The sequence below is a fragment of the Budorcas taxicolor genome, chromosome 13 (assembly GCF_023091745.1).
Source record: "Budorcas taxicolor isolate Tak-1 chromosome 13, Takin1.1, whole genome shotgun sequence".
Taxonomy (NCBI): domain Eukaryota; kingdom Metazoa; phylum Chordata; class Mammalia; order Artiodactyla; family Bovidae; genus Budorcas; species Budorcas taxicolor.
This window is the reverse complement of record NC_068922.1, coordinates 64,765,588-64,783,124: the sequence shown is the minus strand read 5'-3', so window position 1 is coordinate 64,783,124 and position 17,537 is coordinate 64,765,588. Positions and strand designations below refer to the sequence as shown.

The window sequence follows — 17,537 nt, the reverse complement described above, 5'->3', positions numbered from 1 at the left end:
GACTGTGATGAGTGCTGTGGCAGAAATTGAGTGGTAGAGAAAGTAACAGGGAAAGAACCTACCATGTTGGGTATACTAGGAAAGCTTTTTTGAGGAGGTGTTAATTAAGCACAAACATGATTTCTAGCCATCAAAAGAACTAGGGATTGGTGAGGAATAAGAAGGAACAGTAAAAGCAAAGGGCCTGAGGCACGAAAAAGCATGGTGTTTGAGAAACAGAGGTCAAAACAGCCAGAGTAGAGTTTTGCGATTTGTGAGTCTGAAACCATAAGTGGGAGCTTTCTAGCATTAAAAGGGGTGAGAAAGAAATTTTATTAGAGTACATCACATGTAAATATTTAAAAAGTTTACTGAAGTATAGTTGATTTAAAATGTTATGTTAATTTTTGCTGAAGAGCAAAGTTACTCAGTTATATGTATTTTCATATTTTCCATTATGGTTTATCACAGGACATTGAGTATAGTTCCCTGTGAAATTCAGTAGGACCTTGTTTATCCATCCTGTATATGTACTAGTTTGTATCTGCTAATCCCAAACACCTGATCTTTTCCTTCCCTACTTGCCTCCCCCTTGGCACCTGCAATTCTGTTCTCTGTATCTTCCTCTAGTGTACAACAGGTGGTCAAGATGACATATATGTCCTGCCAGTTCAGACTGAAAGCCATTGTGAGGCCTCTGAATTCTCAAATAAAATTGGTGGGTTCCTGACTAAAAGATCTGAATTTAGTTTCGACTTGTGACAAGTCAGACATAGCAAAGGAGAAATGAACTGAAACAATGTCCATTTCTCCATCTGCCCTCTCAAAGGGAAGCAAAAGATTTTCAGGGAGTTGAGGGTGTTCTTGAGGGGAATCTTAGTTTCTGACCAGGAATCAAACCCCTGCAGGCATGGCCAAAAAAAATAAAAAATTCAACATATGGGTACAAATATCTTTCTGAATTATAATTTTACTTGGTTATATGCCCAATACTGGGATACTGGATCATATGTCAACTCTAGTTTTAGTTTTGTGAGGAAGTTCCATACTGTTTTCCGTAATGGCTGCACCACTTTACACTCCCACCAACAGTATAGCACATATGTTAAGTATCTTATTTTTATCACACATTTTAATGAGTTTACAGGTTGCAAATATATTTCTCATGTGAGTGATACTCAAAGTTTGAAGGCCACCAGGCTAAAGTATGGTAAATGCAGACAAACGAGAAGGAGGAGATGGAATTAATAGTTTTTTGAATAAATTGTTTTATTTTGAATAATCTTAGATTTAGAGAAATGTTGCAAAGATAGTATAGAGTTGCATGTCTATCACCCAATTTCCTCTAATTTTTAACATCTTACATAAAACTGATGTCAAAACTAAGAGACTGACATCTGTACATCAGTATTAACTAAACTTCAGATTTCATTCAGATTTCACCAGTTTCCCCACTAATGTCCTTTTTCTACTCCAGGATTCAATTCTGGGTACCACGTTGTTTTGTTCTTAACGCACTGCATTTTACTTGCAAAAAGTATATATAATGAAGTATCAGTTCAGTCGCTCAATCGTGTCCGACTCTTTGCGACCCCATGAACCGCAGCACGCCAGGCCTCCCCGTCCATCAACAACTCCCGGAGTCCACCCAAACCCATGTCCATTGTGTTGGCGATGCCATCCAACCATCTCATCCACTGTCGCCCCCTTCTCCTCCTGCCCTCAATCTTTCCCAGCATCATACATTTGTTTAAAAGCGTGATCTGGCACCCTACTCCAGTACTCTTGCCTGGAAAATCCCATGGACGGAGGAGTCTGGTGGGCTACAGTCCATGGGTCGCGAAGAGTCGGACACGACTGAGCGACTTCACTCACTTTTCACTTTCATGCATTGGAGAAGGAAATGGCAACCCACTCCATCGTTCTTGCCTGGATAATCCCAGGGATGGCGGGGCCTGGTGGGCTGCCATCTGTGGGATCGCAGAGAGTCGGACACGACTGACGCGACTTAGGAGGAGCAGCAGCAGCAGCTAGCACCAGGCTAGTCTGCAACACAAATCTTCCCCAAACTTGGGAGTTGTGGGGAATTTAGTCCCTGAATTTGTTAGTCAATTGCCTCTTTTTCTGCCTTGGAAGATTAGTTCAATTATGGTAACATTAATCAAGAGATAGCATATATACGAGCAAGCGGAGTCTGCGAGGCTTAGGACCAAAGCAGCACAAGAATAATTTTTTCTGTAATAAAACCATACCAAAGTGCAGTCGTAGAGAGGTTAACGAGGACTGGTAAGTCTCCCCGGGCTGAAAATTTTAAATTTCACCACCATTTTGTGGTCCTTTTAATCTCAAAACAATTCTGCGAGGTAGGCAGTATTTTCTTCCTTTCGCAGAGGCTCGAAAAGAAGAAATTGCTTGAACCCAAGCGCCAAACACTTGAGCTGATCGCATCAAGCAGCGTCGCTCCCCTAAAGGCGGAGCTAGTGCGCAAACGTCGCAAACTTCTCACAAGAAACACAGGCAACTTCCGGGAGCTTCCCGAGATGCTCAGCCCGCTTGCGCCGCTACGCCCCGTGACGTCAGTCACTCTGCCCCGCCCTTTCTGGAACGCTGAGCTGCGGAGCGGGCCGGCGGCCATCTTGTAAAGCGGAGAAGAAGGAGGTGGCTGCTCTGGGCTCCGGGAAGCCGTTCGGGCTGGGGCTGCCGGCCGCGGGGCGGAGGCACTCGCGCGGGGGGTAACTCGGGTCTGGGTTCGGGTGCCGCGCAGTTCTCGCCGGTAAGACTCCTGCAGCCCCGGAACGGGCGGGGCTGTGCGGGGCTCGAGCCGCCCCTTGGCCCGGGGCGGGGCCTTCGGAGGCCTCGGAGCCCGCCGCAGCGAGCGCCCTACACAAAAGGGTCAGGGCTTAGCTGAGGGGGTTGTTGGGGTGCCTCTTGCGCCTCTCAGTTCTGAGAGGATGCAAGAAAGACACAAGAGAGGATGGTCTGCCTACCGAAGAGGGCCCGAGGCCATAGCGAGGACGCCCCGGTCGTCTGAGAGGGGAGGAAGCCAGAGCTGGGTGCCCCAGCGGCCCGCAAAGGAACGGGAACTGCAGTGAAAACACGCTACATTCCAAATGAACAAGATTCTCTGTGCTCTCACGTGGGGCAGAGATTATAACTGTGTTCCGAAGTGAGATAATCGTAGTGAGGACACTCCCTCCACCGGAAGTGGGATGGAGGCCTCTGAAAAAAGGGACTGGACACACCTGTGGGGAGGGAGCTGTAGTCGGTTCTCTCCCTTGAGTGTAGGAAGTCAGAATTGGCCTGCCGCCATGGAGGCCTGAAGGTAGAGGGGGTTGCTTTGAAAAGCATCTGAGGCCCAGCGTTGGGGCGGGGCTTGTTCTCCGGGGTGTAGTTAATTTGAGAAGGCCGCAAGGGTAGCGTGGGGGTGAGTCCGCCTCGCGAGCCTTATGAGAATTGTTAAGATGTTAGGCCCTTGGTTCCCGCATAGGGAAGGGTCTGCTAAGAGCATCACTTTACGTGTCCCTTGGGAGAGATCCTCGAGCATTTAAGGTGGAGGAGGTTCAATGGGATGCGGAGACTGGGTGATTTTGATGGAGAGTGAACTGAGTTTTTGATTGAAGGCTGGAGATGGTAGTTTGCGTCCACGTGAAATGAGTGGGAGCGGCTTTGATAATCCACAGGTTAGTGACAGGAAGATCACGAGTGCAGGGTGCTTAGTTGCTAGATTGTAAGTGCATGGACTGTGTTTGCCGTATAGTGGAAAATTTGAGCTCCGGTGAGGGTTACTCTGGGTTATTCAGCTCTGAACGTACCGAGAGCTGTGTAGTGGAAATAGACAACATAAGCGAGGTTTCTGGATCTTAAAACCCTTCTTGCTCCGGATTCCCAGAGATGACAATGTAAATTGGGATAGTTGGCAGGCACCAAAATATACAAGATTAAGGTGATGCCAGTCGATATAACCTACTAAAAAACTGATTGCAACTGAAGGTTTTGTTGAAGGAGAGACCTCGGACGAATATTTATTTTAAAGCTTCTTGTATGGTTTTAAGTGGTGTAATTTTTGTAAAATGCAGTACTAACATGAATTTCCTTGGATTTTATTATTTAATTTACATTGTAATGCGTTTCAGAGCATTTGCAATTGAAAAAAATAATCTTAGAAGGTTGGAGGTATAGGCCGTTCTCGTTGCGTTTTGTTTTTTAATTGTAGAGATACACCAGACTGGTCGTAGTTTTGATAGCGTGGAGGATTTCTGGACTTAGTGAAAGGAAATTGTGTCCAGCCGTTTTCTAAGAATTTTAAAAAGCTGGGAGGAACTGTTACAGGAGGTTAAAAAATGTTTATGGTAAATAATCTCTGAAGAAAATGATATGTTTGGCTTGTTTTGTAAAAGTTGAGGATGTGCTCGGTATTATTTCTGGAAAATTTTAATGAAGCAGGGAATGCATTTTTATATCACTTTTATATGCTCTATTATTGGTTATTTTGTTTATGGATTGTGATGCATAATTTCATTTTTTTTATGTTCATATCTGTTAGGTGAAAAATGTGAAGCTTTAGAAACCATCATGATAGTTACTTGGAATACATTGTTATACGCTGATTCCAGAAAACTTGAGGCTTCTTTCACTTTCTTCGGCATACCAAATGACTGATTTTTGCATGATGAGTTTGGGGGTTGATACAATTTTTAGATGTGAAACTTGATTTTGTGGGCCAGTGTGTGCCAGGTGTTGAAATTCAGCGCCAGTATTCATGCTGTTTTTATTCCATTTTCTAGATAGTCACTCCATCCTTCTATTGAATATTTTTTTCTCTAGATGAAATAGGAAGAACTTCTGTCAGTAACGGTTGCGCAAAAGATGTTTTTAGATATCCCTGCCTAAAACGCAGTGACTATCTTCCATTTCTCTGATCTTCTGCCTGGCCAGTAAGTGCTTGATAAATGTTTGTGGAAGAAGTGAATGTTGTTGTGTTTTAGGTCAACTAAGAAAAATCACTTAATCTATAGTTTTGTCAGATTTTACTACCACCACACATACACCTTTTGGTTTGCATAGAGTTTAGTTCATTAAAGCCTTAAAACCAGTAGTGAGGGTGAATGTGGTTGGCTAGGTTAGAAGAAATATTGTTTCTTTGAAGTCTAAAGCCAGTAAGACAGTGAACTTTGTTGGCATTTGGGGGGATATAAAAAATAATATAGTCTTTTTTGCAAGAGCATAAATATCATATTTAAAAATGTCTTTCTGATTCACTGCCTTTGAATACTGACTGGAGATAAGTGAGAAAGTGGAGAAATATGCTATCAAAGGTGTATATCTCCCTCAGTGTCAGATTTGTTTTAAGGACAGTCCCAGAACCTGAAATGTGATCCATTTGGGGATGGAGACAAAATTAAGTCGATGAAGCTGTGTTCTTTTTCATAATGCATACCATGATGTGGTTGTGCTGCATGTAACATGGTGCCTTGTACGATTGGTTCTCTATTACTCATCTTTGTGGTGAACATTCAGAGGGTGCTGATGTTTGTTTTCTTTTGAATCTGAAAATCTTAGATTGTACCTGTACCCTGGTTCTTGTGATCAAAAACTGATTAAACAAAGTTAAAATTCACTTTCGGATGTTTATTACCAAATGAATAGTGGAAATGTTCAAATTCCTATTTGTGCCTTGGCTTCCTGGTAAAGAAGATTGTTGTCAGACATTTTATCCTGAAATTCCAAGTTTTTGGAATGGCTAGTAAATAAGAAAATCTGTCTTCTCATAATAATATGCTAAAATTTTGTAGCAAATATTTGTGCATGTATCTGGTATTTGTAAAGTGGAAACAAAGCCACTATGTGAGTTAATCCTCAAGATAAAGTGCAAAAGTATACTAAAGCAAGCTTCTTGTTTTAGTTCTAAAATATATCAGTGGATTTAATGGCAAATCAAGGCCGTTTTCTCTTTCCCTTAGCTCTGTGAGAAGGTAAAACATGCATTTTAGATGTTTTGTTGCTTAGAATTGTTTCAGTCTTTCTAAAATTCATTAAAGCCTAAGGTGATTGGAATGAATTTTTCATTTTGGTATCCTACTTTTAGTTGCTTGCTGACATTTAGAATGCAGGAATGAGTAGGTTCCTAATGCTTCTATTAAACAGTAATGCTTCTATTAAATCATTGCATCCCTTTCCAAGTGAGATGTTGAAAACAGAAGTACTTTAGTTCTTGGAATTTCTATTTGAAGGAAGGGATGTAATAGGAAGAGTTGTGAAGTTCTGGCTTCTAGCCTGAGCTTCCTGTGTACTTTTCTTTGGTATGGGATGAGGTGGAGCTTCTCTTTTGCTGAAATAGTGAAGATGAACAATTTATGTCTTGATTGATTTTGTAACATGTAAATTCAACATGTTACATACACTTCAGCTAGAGATTTGTCAAATTCAGCTGGTTCTTTTAACTTTTCTCCTTGTTCAGTAATTTCTGACAACTCTGTAGACATTTTTGGTAGTAGATATAGCATGTTCCCTTTGGGCTTAACTGGCTGATACCAAGCTTGTTCCTCTGTGGGTGGACATACCTTACTTACCTTCTCCGGTCTGAAAGGGAGGAGGCTGAGGAACTTGTTTCCCTTGCCTTCAGGGCACAAGTCCTCACCGCCCCCCCCCCCCCCCCCCCATACCAGACCTTTTGAATTGGAATCTCCGGTAGGAATCATCACAAGTGCTTAACTAGAAAATTACCCTAGTCAAACTTGTATGTTTAGGGGAAAAAACCTGTAATAATTCATGCTCTTTGTTTGAACATAAACTTTATGTAAAGCAAGCTTTTTTCTGTTTTACGTTGCCTTTTGTGACCTGTTAAACTACTAGATGTGGCATTTTAAGTAAAGAGTTTTAGAATTCTAGACAAATTAGTATTGATTGTACAACTATTAAAAAATTTAACACAATGCTCTGGACTTTTGAAAGTGTTGTTTCTGACATATAGCATCACTTTTTGTGGCAAAACAATCTCAGTGTTCTTTAGTAGTAATTTGAGTGGATGTTGATGTTTATTTTAGCTTGTTCTTCAGAAAAGTTTGGAGTAACACTGAAACTTTTGAATGTCTTTCCAGTGATGCATATTAAGCTCAGGGGTGGTATCTTGATCTTGACAGATAGCTAAAAATAGGCATCATCATTCTAAGTAGGCTTCTGTGGTTAATCTTAATACCTAACAGTGACGATTTTCTGACGATTTTCTTCTACTCTTGAATATAGTTGTCTGATCATTTGGTCATATAAATTGCTTGTGAATTGTTCATAACCAGTTTGGGAGAAATTCCAGTGAAAGATGAGTGATGTGTTTTTACTTTGGAAGTACTCTTAATATGCTGGACTTTTTATTTTTAACAAGTTTCTTGGAACAAGTTTGGTGTGTTAGAAGAAAAAAACTTTCCCTTAATGTTTTGAACTCTGGTCGTTTTAACTAGGAATTAACTCCTACAGCCAGAACTTTTACTTCATGTGTGTTTTTTTGTTGTTCGATTGCTATTTTGGTGCAAAGGAAAATACCTTGAGAGAGTAACTGCAGTAATTTCCTTGAATACCCTTGAGTTGATGACTTAATTTGTCCAGTAACTGTTACTGTGTGAATTTGTGCTTTTTCATAAAAATTTGGTGGGAATCTGAGGAGATAGATTGCAGTTGGACTTGTGTTATGGAATTTTCTGGACTGGTTTAATCATCAAGTGATTAAAGCAATTACCAGGTTTGAAGTTGAGCTTTATGACTGTTTTAGTTTTCAGTTGATTCATTCTTCTTGGGCTAATTTATGACACATTCTTGATGTGTGTAGATATATAATATTTTGAGAGAAAGCATTTGAAAGCAATACCAAATAATAAATAAAAAACATGTGGGATTTTGGTACCTATATTTTTTTCTAATACTTCGTAATGATGTACTCCAGTGGTTTCCTACTCGCCTTCGTAATATACAGTTCAGTGTGGCCTGTGCGTATTTTTGTGTTTCCTGCATTGATTTTTGCCTCCATTTATTCTCTATTGCAGTCTAAAAGTTGGTTTTAATTGGTTGCCCACAGGATTGACTTGACCTCTACTTCTTGTTAAGAAAATACATCTCTTATTTTATCAGGTAAGAGAATTTGAATAGAGGGTTTGTTTTTATAGAAAATAAAATGAGATAGCTTATTAAATAACATGAAAATACATATAATAACTGTGTTTTTTGTTTGTTTGTTTGTTTTTAACAAGCTTATTTGAGGGATGGGATTGGGGTGGATGAGTGTCTTGAAGTTGTTGATTCCTTTGGGAGTCAGTTTCCTATGGATGCATTTCTCCTGCTGAATTCCTCATTATTAGGCAATAAGTAGCTGTTTTCTTTCCTCGGTATCATTTTAGACCACCTACAAATAGAGGTGCTTGTTATTGGTATGTTTTTTTAATATTCCTTTGTGGAATAGGTAGAGAAAATGGTAGAAGTATATATGTCATATGTTTTCGAGTACAAATTGACTTTAGATGGAACCTTATTGATTGGAATCTGACCCTCTTGTTAAATAACTAGGATACGCTCAAGCAAGATAGATTGAAATGACTCATCTGTCAGACAGGTGCTTTGTAGCAGAATAGCAGATTTTATTTCATGTTTTTTCAGAACCTAAAACCTTCTCCCCTTTGAATGGCTGTATGAATAAATCTTGTGCACTACTTTAGTTTACTCAGCCCTTTTCTAGATGGTAATCTGGGCAGACCTTCAATATCATGTTTTCATGTGTACCTTGTACAGACTTTGACTAAATCCCATCTCTCAGCAGCAGATGGTTTGAAGACTTAACTGTGTATGTCACTTTAGCCCTGTGTTTAATTCTTGGGACATATTAAAATTCTCATCTTATTGTCCTAATGCAAACTAACATTATCTTTGTCTCTCTCTCAAGTTTTGGGGATCTAGATTACCCAAGATGTTTCCCCCAATTAGTGATTAAGTGATTTTTGAAGTTGAATGGATTATTGTCTTAGCTTGCTGTATAGCCAATCTTTTAGAATTAGTAAGGAATGAGAATTTGATTTAATGAACCAGAACCTTCTTGATGAACTTCTTAAGAGACTGCTAAATAGTAAATAAGGGCAAAGGAGTCTTATCAGTGTGATGTGTTTAGTATTAATTTTTCTTACTGATCCTTTCGACCGAAAATGAAGAGCTTCCCCCTGCCTCTTTTCAGATTTCTAGTGTTTTACATGGTCTTATTTTGTGTTTGCCAGTCCATCTTTCTGGGTTAAATTTGAAGGTGGCTTTTATTTTTGTGTAGGTGTGTGTGAGAAAAGTGTCTGAAAGCCAAACAATGTATTTCTCTTGTGTACAGCAGTCGTAATATTGAGATATAATTGCAGATTTTGTTGCCTGAAATTAGTGTTCATGTAATATTTGACATTGGAAAGCTGCTTTCATGGAGTTAGTATCCTTAGAGCTTGCAGCAACTTTGCTCTTTGTTCTTACTTGAGAAGTGATGAAGCCAAAGCTCACATAATGTATAATTTTCCTAAGATCACAGAGCCAGTTTCATAGATTTATGTTTCAAAGTCGATTTTTAAAATGGCTTGGAAAACATCCTATGTTGTTGACCACATAAATTTCAAATTAATGTATTTTTTCAGCCTCAAGAATTTGTTTTGGATCACTTTACAAATGGCTGCTTTTGCATTTATTCTTAGAAACTATATGAACTGAAATACTGAAATTTTATTTACTGAAATTTTATTTAAGTCTGGGAGAAACTTTTCTTTTTGATTATATCAAAATGGACATTATCTACAGAGATTAGTGAGCACCCAGAAATACCTTAGGAGTTATGTTGGGTCACAATAACTGAATAAAGTTCATTCACTAGTTCAGAAACAAAAAATAGCTCTTTTTTATTATCAGCCCTCCCTGTGGGATAAACAAGACCTTATTAAATGAGGGTTTGAGAATGAGTCCTTGGACCTGAGTTTTAATTGGAACAGCCATGTTGAATGGCGCTGTAACCAGGTTCTACTTTTTGGAGTGATGACTTCAAATATCTAACATTTTGGCTATTTTGTTCAGTATTTCTTTGGGATACTTAGTATGTGTTAACCTTGTATGTAATGCATAATCCCATGTATCTTTTTTTTTATAAAAATATTTCTTTAGTAAATTGTTTCATCCTAGGGTGAAATATGGAATCACTTATTTGAGACTTGAATCTGCTTTAGTGTTATTATTTGAAATTCATTGTTATGAGATCAAGCCATATAGAATAATTTTACAATAGTTCTACAAAGTTATTAGGTTTATAAGGAAGATTCTGAGCCAGTTTTAACTGTTACCTTTGATACATTCTTTGTATCTTTTCCCCTGTAGATAAACTTTGTTTCCTGATTTGATATACACATTTCTTTTAAATCTTCCTGAATAATTAGTGGCCAGAATGATGATATAATTGGTAATTTTATTGTCCTATGGTGGTTTTTTCCCCTGAAACTTTTGAGTCTTGAACTTCTAATTGTTTCCCTGAAACTTTTGAGTCCTGAACTTTTAATTGTTTTCAGAATTAATGTCTTTTGGATGTTGAAATTGGGTTTTACATTGTAAATGGCATATAGTACCCAGTTTTTAGAATATCCACATTTTAAAAAATGACATTGCTTGTGATAGTTTGAGGGACTACTTGAGGGCCTAATACGGTAGATGGTCATTCTTATAGCTGAAAACTTGGTGTGATAAACAGGAGTCTGACCTGGCCGTTGCCTTTTCTCATCTGCAGGTGTGTGTGGTTTCAGCGCAGCATGGCTGTGGTCATCCGTTTGCAAGGTCTCCCAATTGTGGCGGGGACCATGGACATTCGCCACTTCTTCTCTGGATTGACCATTCCTGATGGGGGCGTGCATATTGTAGGGGGTGAACTGGGTGAGGCTTTCATCGTTTTTGCCACTGATGAAGATGCAAGGCTTGGTATGATGCGCACAGGTGGTACAATTAAAGGGTCAAAAGTAACACTGTTGTTGAGTAGTAAAACGGAAATGCAGAATATGATTGAACTGAGTCGTAGGCGTTTTGAAACCGCCAACCTAGATATACCACCGGCAAATGCTAGTAGATCAGGACCGCCACCTAGCTCAGGAATGAGTGGCAGGGTGAACTTGCCTACAACAGTACCCAACTTTAATAATCCTTCACCCAGTGTAGTTACTGCCACCACTTCTGTTCATGAAAGCAGCAAAAACATACAGACATTTTCCACAGCCAGCGTAGGAACGGCTCCTCCAAATATGGGGGCTTCCTTTGGGAGCCCAACGTTTAGCTCAACTGTTCCGAGCACAGCCTCTCCGATGAACACAGTCCCCCCTCCACCAATTCCTCCAATCCCAGCGATGCCATCTTTGCCGCCAATGCCGTCTATTCCCCCAATACCAGTTCCTCCTCCGGTACCTACAATGCCTCCTGTGCCTCCTGTGCCCCCAATTCCCCCAGTCCCTTCTGTGCCACCCATGACCCCACTGCCACCCATGTCAGGCATGCCACCTTTGAACCCGCCACCTGTGGCACCTCTGCCTGCTGGAATGAATGGCTCTGGAGCACCTGTGAATCTGAATAATAACCTGAACCCTGTGTTTCTGGGTCCATTGAATCCTGTTAACCCTGTCCAGATGAACTCGCAAAGCAGTGTGAAACCACTTCCCATCAACCCTGATGATCTGTATGTCAGTGTGCATGGAATGCCCTTTTCTGCAATGGAAAATGATGTCCGAGATTTTTTCCATGGGCTCCGTGTTGATGCGGTGCATTTGTTGAAAGATCATGTAGGTCGAAATAATGGGAATGGATTGGTTAAGTTTCTCTCCCCTCAAGATACATTTGAAGCTTTGAAAAGAAACAGAATGCTGATGATTCAACGCTATGTGGAAGTTAGTCCTGCCACAGAGAGACAGTGGGTAGCTGCTGGAGGCCATATCACTTTTAAGCAAAGTATAGGACCTTCTGGACAAACCCATCCCCCTCCTCAGCCACTTCCCAGGTCAAAATCGCCCAGTGGGCAGAAAAGGTCAAGGTCAAGATCACCGCATGAGGCTGGTTTTTGTGTTTACTTGAAAGGGCTGCCATTTGAAGCAGAAAACAAACATGTCATTGATTTTTTTAAAAAGTTGGATATTGTGGAAGATAGTATTTACATTGCTTATGGACCCAATGGGAAAGCAACGGGTGAAGGCTTCGTAGAGTTCAGGAATGAGGCTGACTATAAGGCTGCTCTGTGTCGTCATAAACAATACATGGGTAATCGCTTTATTCAAGTTCATCCAATTACCAAGAAAGGTATGCTAGAAAAGATAGATATGATTCGAAAAAGACTGCAGAACTTCAGCTATGACCAGAGGGAAATGATCTTAAATCCGGAGGGGGATGTCACCTCTGCCAAAGTCTGTGCCCATATAACAAATATTCCCTTCAGCATTACCAAGATGGATGTTCTTCAGTTCCTAGAAGGAATTCCAGTGGATGAAAATGCTGTACATGTTCTTGTTGATAACAATGGGCAAGGTCTAGGACAGGCATTGGTTCAGTTTAAAAATGAAGATGATGCACGTAAGTCTGAACGCTTACACCGTAAAAAACTTAATGGGAGAGAAGCTTTTGTTCATGTAGTTACTTTAGAAGATATGAGAGAGATTGAGAAAAATCCTCCTGCCCAAGGAAAAAAGGGGTTAAAGATGTCTGCGCCAGGTAATCCTGCAGTTCCAGGAATTCCCAATGTGGGAATGCCCAATGCAGGATTGCCCAGTTCAGGAATGCCCAGTGCGGGACTGCCTAATGCGGGAATGCCCAATGCAGGAATGCCTGCTGCGGGAATGCCCAATGCAGGAATGCCTGCTGCAGGAATGCCCAATGCAGGAATTCCCAGTGCAGGAATGCCTGCTGCGGGAATGCCTGGTGTGGGAATGCCCGGTGCAGGAATGCCTAGTGCAGGAGGTGAAGAGCATGCCTTCTTGGCTGTAGGATCTAAGGAGGCCAACAGTGGGCCTCCATTTAACTTTCCTGGTAATTTTGGTGGGTCAAATGCCTTTGGACCACCACTCCCTCCTCCAGGATTAGGAGGGGCCTTTGGTGATGCTAGGCCTGGAATGCCTTCAGTTGGAAATAGTGGTTTGCCTGGTCTAGGACTGGATGTTCCAGGTTTTGGAGGTGGACCAAATAATTTAAGTGGACCAGGATTTGGAGGGGGCCCTCAAAATTTTGGAAATGGCCCTGGTAGCTTAGGTGGTCCCCCTGGCTTTGGAAGTGGGCCCCCTGGCCTTGGAAATGCCCTTGGGCATTTGAGTGGGCCTCCAGCCTTTGGTCCTGGCCCTGGCCCTGGCCCTGGCCCAATCCACATTGGTGGTCCTCCTGGCTTTGGATCTAGTTCTGGAAAACCAGGACCAACAATAATTAAAGTACAGAACATGCCCTTCACTGTGTCTATTGATGAGATTTTAGATTTCTTTTACGGTTATCAAGTGATCCCAGGCTCAGTGTGTTTAAAGTACAATGAAAAAGGTATGCCCACCGGTGAAGCTATGGTGGCTTTCGAATCTCGGGATGAAGCCACAGCTGCTGTCATTGACTTAAATGACAGACCTATTGGTTCTAGGAAAGTAAAACTTGTATTAGGGTAGCTGTTCACATCATTCTTCCTAGGGTAGATATAGTCTTCATAGTGCTGTGATTAATGCATTCAGATTGTTTTCCTAGTGTTTCCAGGTTAGAACCTGTGGATTGTTTCAATTGCATATAGATTGGTTTCCATAACATAGAGTGTTGGTTGACTGTTTACAGATGACTCACTACCGAGATAAACATTGCTGTATGTTATAGTAAAGCTGTCTTGAGAGAACACAAAAATGATTTTGGCATACCATTAGACAAACCATTTGTAAAACTCAAATGACCACATAAAGCTTATCAAGGAGTCTAGATTGGTTTTTGTTTTATACCATATGGATGAAGAAGATAGAAATGTCATTAGAGCTCATTAAGGGTGCTCTTGCCAGCTGCTGAAAAATAGAAGCTGGCTACTCTTGGAATTTGGTTCAAAGCTGGACAGATTTGCTTTGTTATAGGGTCAAAGCATTGTCTAAAGTTCTCGTTTTCTTTTAAAATTGAATAAAATCTCTGTATACAGATTCACTGTATGTACCTTTATTGCTTCTTGAGGGTTCTTGCTGTATAGACAGTCCTGCTTCTGAAGTTGCTGCTTTGTTTGCCTAATTGACTCATTTGTAAATGAGCAGAATTGCTTTGTTGTTGTTTTTCTATTATGAAACTCCACACTTGGTTTCTGCTATAACGTTGAACTTTTAATTTCTATTGTCACACTTAAAACTGTGTGGAATAAGACATTTGCCACAAAAGTAAAACACGGAGTCCTCTACCTACCAGAGCCTTTTTGGTTTGACCGCCGAGTAGTAGTTTAGTCAGTTTAAAAATCGTGCCTGTTGTTTGGACGGCATAAAAAACCAGAAACCACTTTCAATAATCATTGTTTAAGATGCCTAAGTTGAAATCCTGCCCAAGATGGACTCTAACGTTCTGGCAATTTCCTTCTGTTCCAAATTTATGTGAAATGACTTGTAAAAGTAAATAAAAAAGGGTCCATTCATAAGAAAGCATCGTTATATATAGGTTTTTAAAGTTGAAATTGTTAGTTTTGTTAACGATTAATAGTGTGATAGGAAAAGATCCATAAACTAGCCCATAGATTGATACGTACTTAATCCTGTTACTTGGAGGCTTTTTGGTCTAGTTGTTTGATCAGGAGCCTGTTTACAAAAATTCTAAAGAGTACAAGTGCCGCTGCTAGAGGGGAGAGAATTGAGACTCCTTGCCCTTTCATACTTTGGCATTCAGGACGCTAAGGCAGGAGGACCACATGGGTTCTGGTTGGTGAGTGTCCTTGTCATGAAAACATTTGCCTTACAACGTCCTACTCACTGCCGCAAAAGGCTCTACTTATGGTTACTTTTCTTAAAATGCTCTAAAGACGTGTCACATATTATAAACGGAATGGGAGATTGGTGAGATATCATGAAAAACAATTTTGTCTTTTACATGGGCCTCTGTCTTGGTTTGAAACATCCCCAACATTTCCTACAAATCAATGTACTTATAAAGGGGTCAGCCTTTTAAAAGAAGTATTTTCTATTTAAGAAAAATAGTGCCTTTTTGGTGTTGCAATTCAGCAGAACGCTTAAATACAGCGTCTCTTGTAATTTAGAGTTAAGAGTGGCAACAGTTTCATTTGTGTGATAAGATTTGGAAAGCCTTTTCATCACTACAATCTTAGAGGATTGACAGTACAGGATTTTTTGTTTAGGGAAAGGATTATTTAGACTTTCAAAGACGAAATGGCTGTGTTGTGGGTCTTTTGGTAATTCACGAATACAAATTTGCTTTGACAGATCACTAGATAATTGCCTCCTCAACTAAAAAAGCAATATGTTTGTATATGCTGTTCAATTTAAGTTTTCTGTTAAGTAATCATTCTCATTCCAAAGACAGAGTGCAAAAAACTTCAGCACTGCTTGGGAATCTTATTTCAACTGCAGATTATTTTCCCAATTGGAAAGCTATTTTCATTTTAGAAAAATGGGTTGTTTTGAAGATGAAAGTCTTTTTATTTTTCACAATTTATTTTGGTTATGTGTTCGTAAATTCTTATTAAATATTTCATATACTTTATTGCAACTACTTTGTTATTCCTACATTTTAGATAAATGCTAAAAAAAAGGAAAACTTGATTTCATTGTTCACCAAATTAAATAAATTTAAAAAATAGTGGTTTGTGTAGAAATTGGAGAGAATTGTGTTTCATATTTGGTCAATCACAACAGTGCTTCTCTTGTTGTGAAATGTAATTAAATACTTTGCCCTCTGGAACTTGATTTTTGTGTATCTGAGACTTATTAACATAGTGCTAACTGCTAAGCATACTGTTCATCTAGTTCTGATTGGAGTTTGAGTTTTTAAAAAATTCTTGAAAATATGTTCTGTGAAACTATTCATACCTCTCTTCCTGCAAATCTTCTCCTAAGAATAAGGTTTGGGATGAAAATTTACATTATTTTCTCATTTGCTTGTATGGTACGAAGGATTTGTAAAGCTTTGCTCAAAGTTTTGTGCGTTTGTTAACACTATCATGATATTTTCAATCTTCTGTGTAAATTTTATTGCCTGTTTTTGGTGACTCTGACATTAATAGAAGAGAAACTTTTAGGTTTAGTGGATCCCCCCTCCATTTTTTTGTTTTGTTTTTTTAGTTTCAAGGGTTAGTGAAATCTATAAAATGTATTTTATAAATAAGCAAACTTGTAAACTTTTCTTGAACTTCAGTGAAACATTTAGTTCATAAGCAACATTCGGAGGTGTGTTCTGTGTTTGCACTATAGTTTGGATGTAGAATTATTAGTGGCTTTTTTTTTTAACACAACACTATTAAGTGATAAGTTTCTAGTTTTGTGCTTCAAGTTGTCAAAGCATTGATAGTGGAAATTCCATTAGGAAACTTTATTCGGAATTTCAGAGAGTAATATTCAGTGTAATTAAGTCAGTCTTAACCCACAGGATGAAAATATAGGGCTGTGTATGGAAGTAAACAGACATACATTTTGGATGGAAATACCTTGGATGAAAATAAGGATGCATGAAAGCCCTAATCAAGCTGAGTCCCTTTTATTGGGTTCTTTCATTGTGTACAGGTGTGGGTCAAGTGTTTAGAAATGAATCCACTAATCAGTTGAAGAACACTTTAAAAATGAGTAAAGAAAATGTAAAATTGCTGCTAGTTAAATTTTCTGGAAGAAATTCTGGCAGTGATTACTTGAAAAAATTATTTCCTACTCTGGCAAACATTTAAATTGTTCTACTGGCAGTTCTATAGTAGTCCAGACTTTAGAAAGCAGACACAATAAAATGACTTATTGCCAATGTGGCCACAACATTGCCAGCAAAATACTGCCTGGGCTTCATTCAGCAGAGATTTTTGTTTTTATAGATGAAGTCTTGAATATTGTTCAATAAACTTGTCACAAAATAAAACAGGCTGATGCTTTTAATGCTTTAACTGCACAGATGTACTCTATTGAGCTATACCATTAGATATTTTTGGGTCTTTTAAAAACTCGAAAATATTTTGTGCCTTTGGAAACATGGCTTTGGTGATCTTGGAGGTAACGATTGTTGCTTATCCTTGTCTGCTAATGCTGAAGTATGGAAAGAAGAGGATACCTGGAACTGCAGGGAGGAATCTTGATTCTAGGTCAAATCTGTGGTATCCACTTTTAAAGACTATGTTTGTTTTGCTAGCAAGCCACTTTGTTAATGTGGACTGAGAAAGAACTGGAAACCAGATGCTCCTTTTCATGAAAGGAGTCTTAAAGGGGGCTGTGAATTTTTTTTTTTTAATGGTTAGGAAATGGGAAAAGAAATATTCAGAATATATTGTCACTTGCACATATCTTTAAAACTTTGTTTTCCTTCTTTGTTTTTGCATGAGTATGTTAGGTATTTGAAGTGGGGAAGTG

General features: G+C 39.4%; 1 protein-coding gene across 7 annotated transcripts in view; it reads left to right on the top strand.

Annotated features, from left to right (window-relative positions):
• The first annotated feature begins 2,585 nt into the window (after positions 1-2,585).
• Positions 2,586-17,537, top strand: part of CPNE1 (copine 1) — a 38,935-nt gene continuing 23,983 nt past the window's right edge. The window contains exons 1-3 of one of the 7 annotated variants that reach the window (XM_052650492.1): positions 2,614-2,752; positions 8,013-8,097; positions 10,751-14,026. In XM_052650492.1, the coding sequence (XP_052506452.1) occupies positions 10,773-13,634 (2,862 nt within the window). In that variant the 5' untranslated portion in view covers positions 2,614-2,752; positions 8,013-8,097; positions 10,751-10,772 and the 3' untranslated portion in view covers positions 13,635-14,026. Of the gene's footprint in view, positions 2,753-8,012; positions 8,098-10,750; positions 14,027-17,537 lie in introns of those variants that run through there. The other 6 variants (XM_052650494.1, XM_052650495.1, XM_052650497.1 and 3 more) reach the window with 6 other exon arrangements.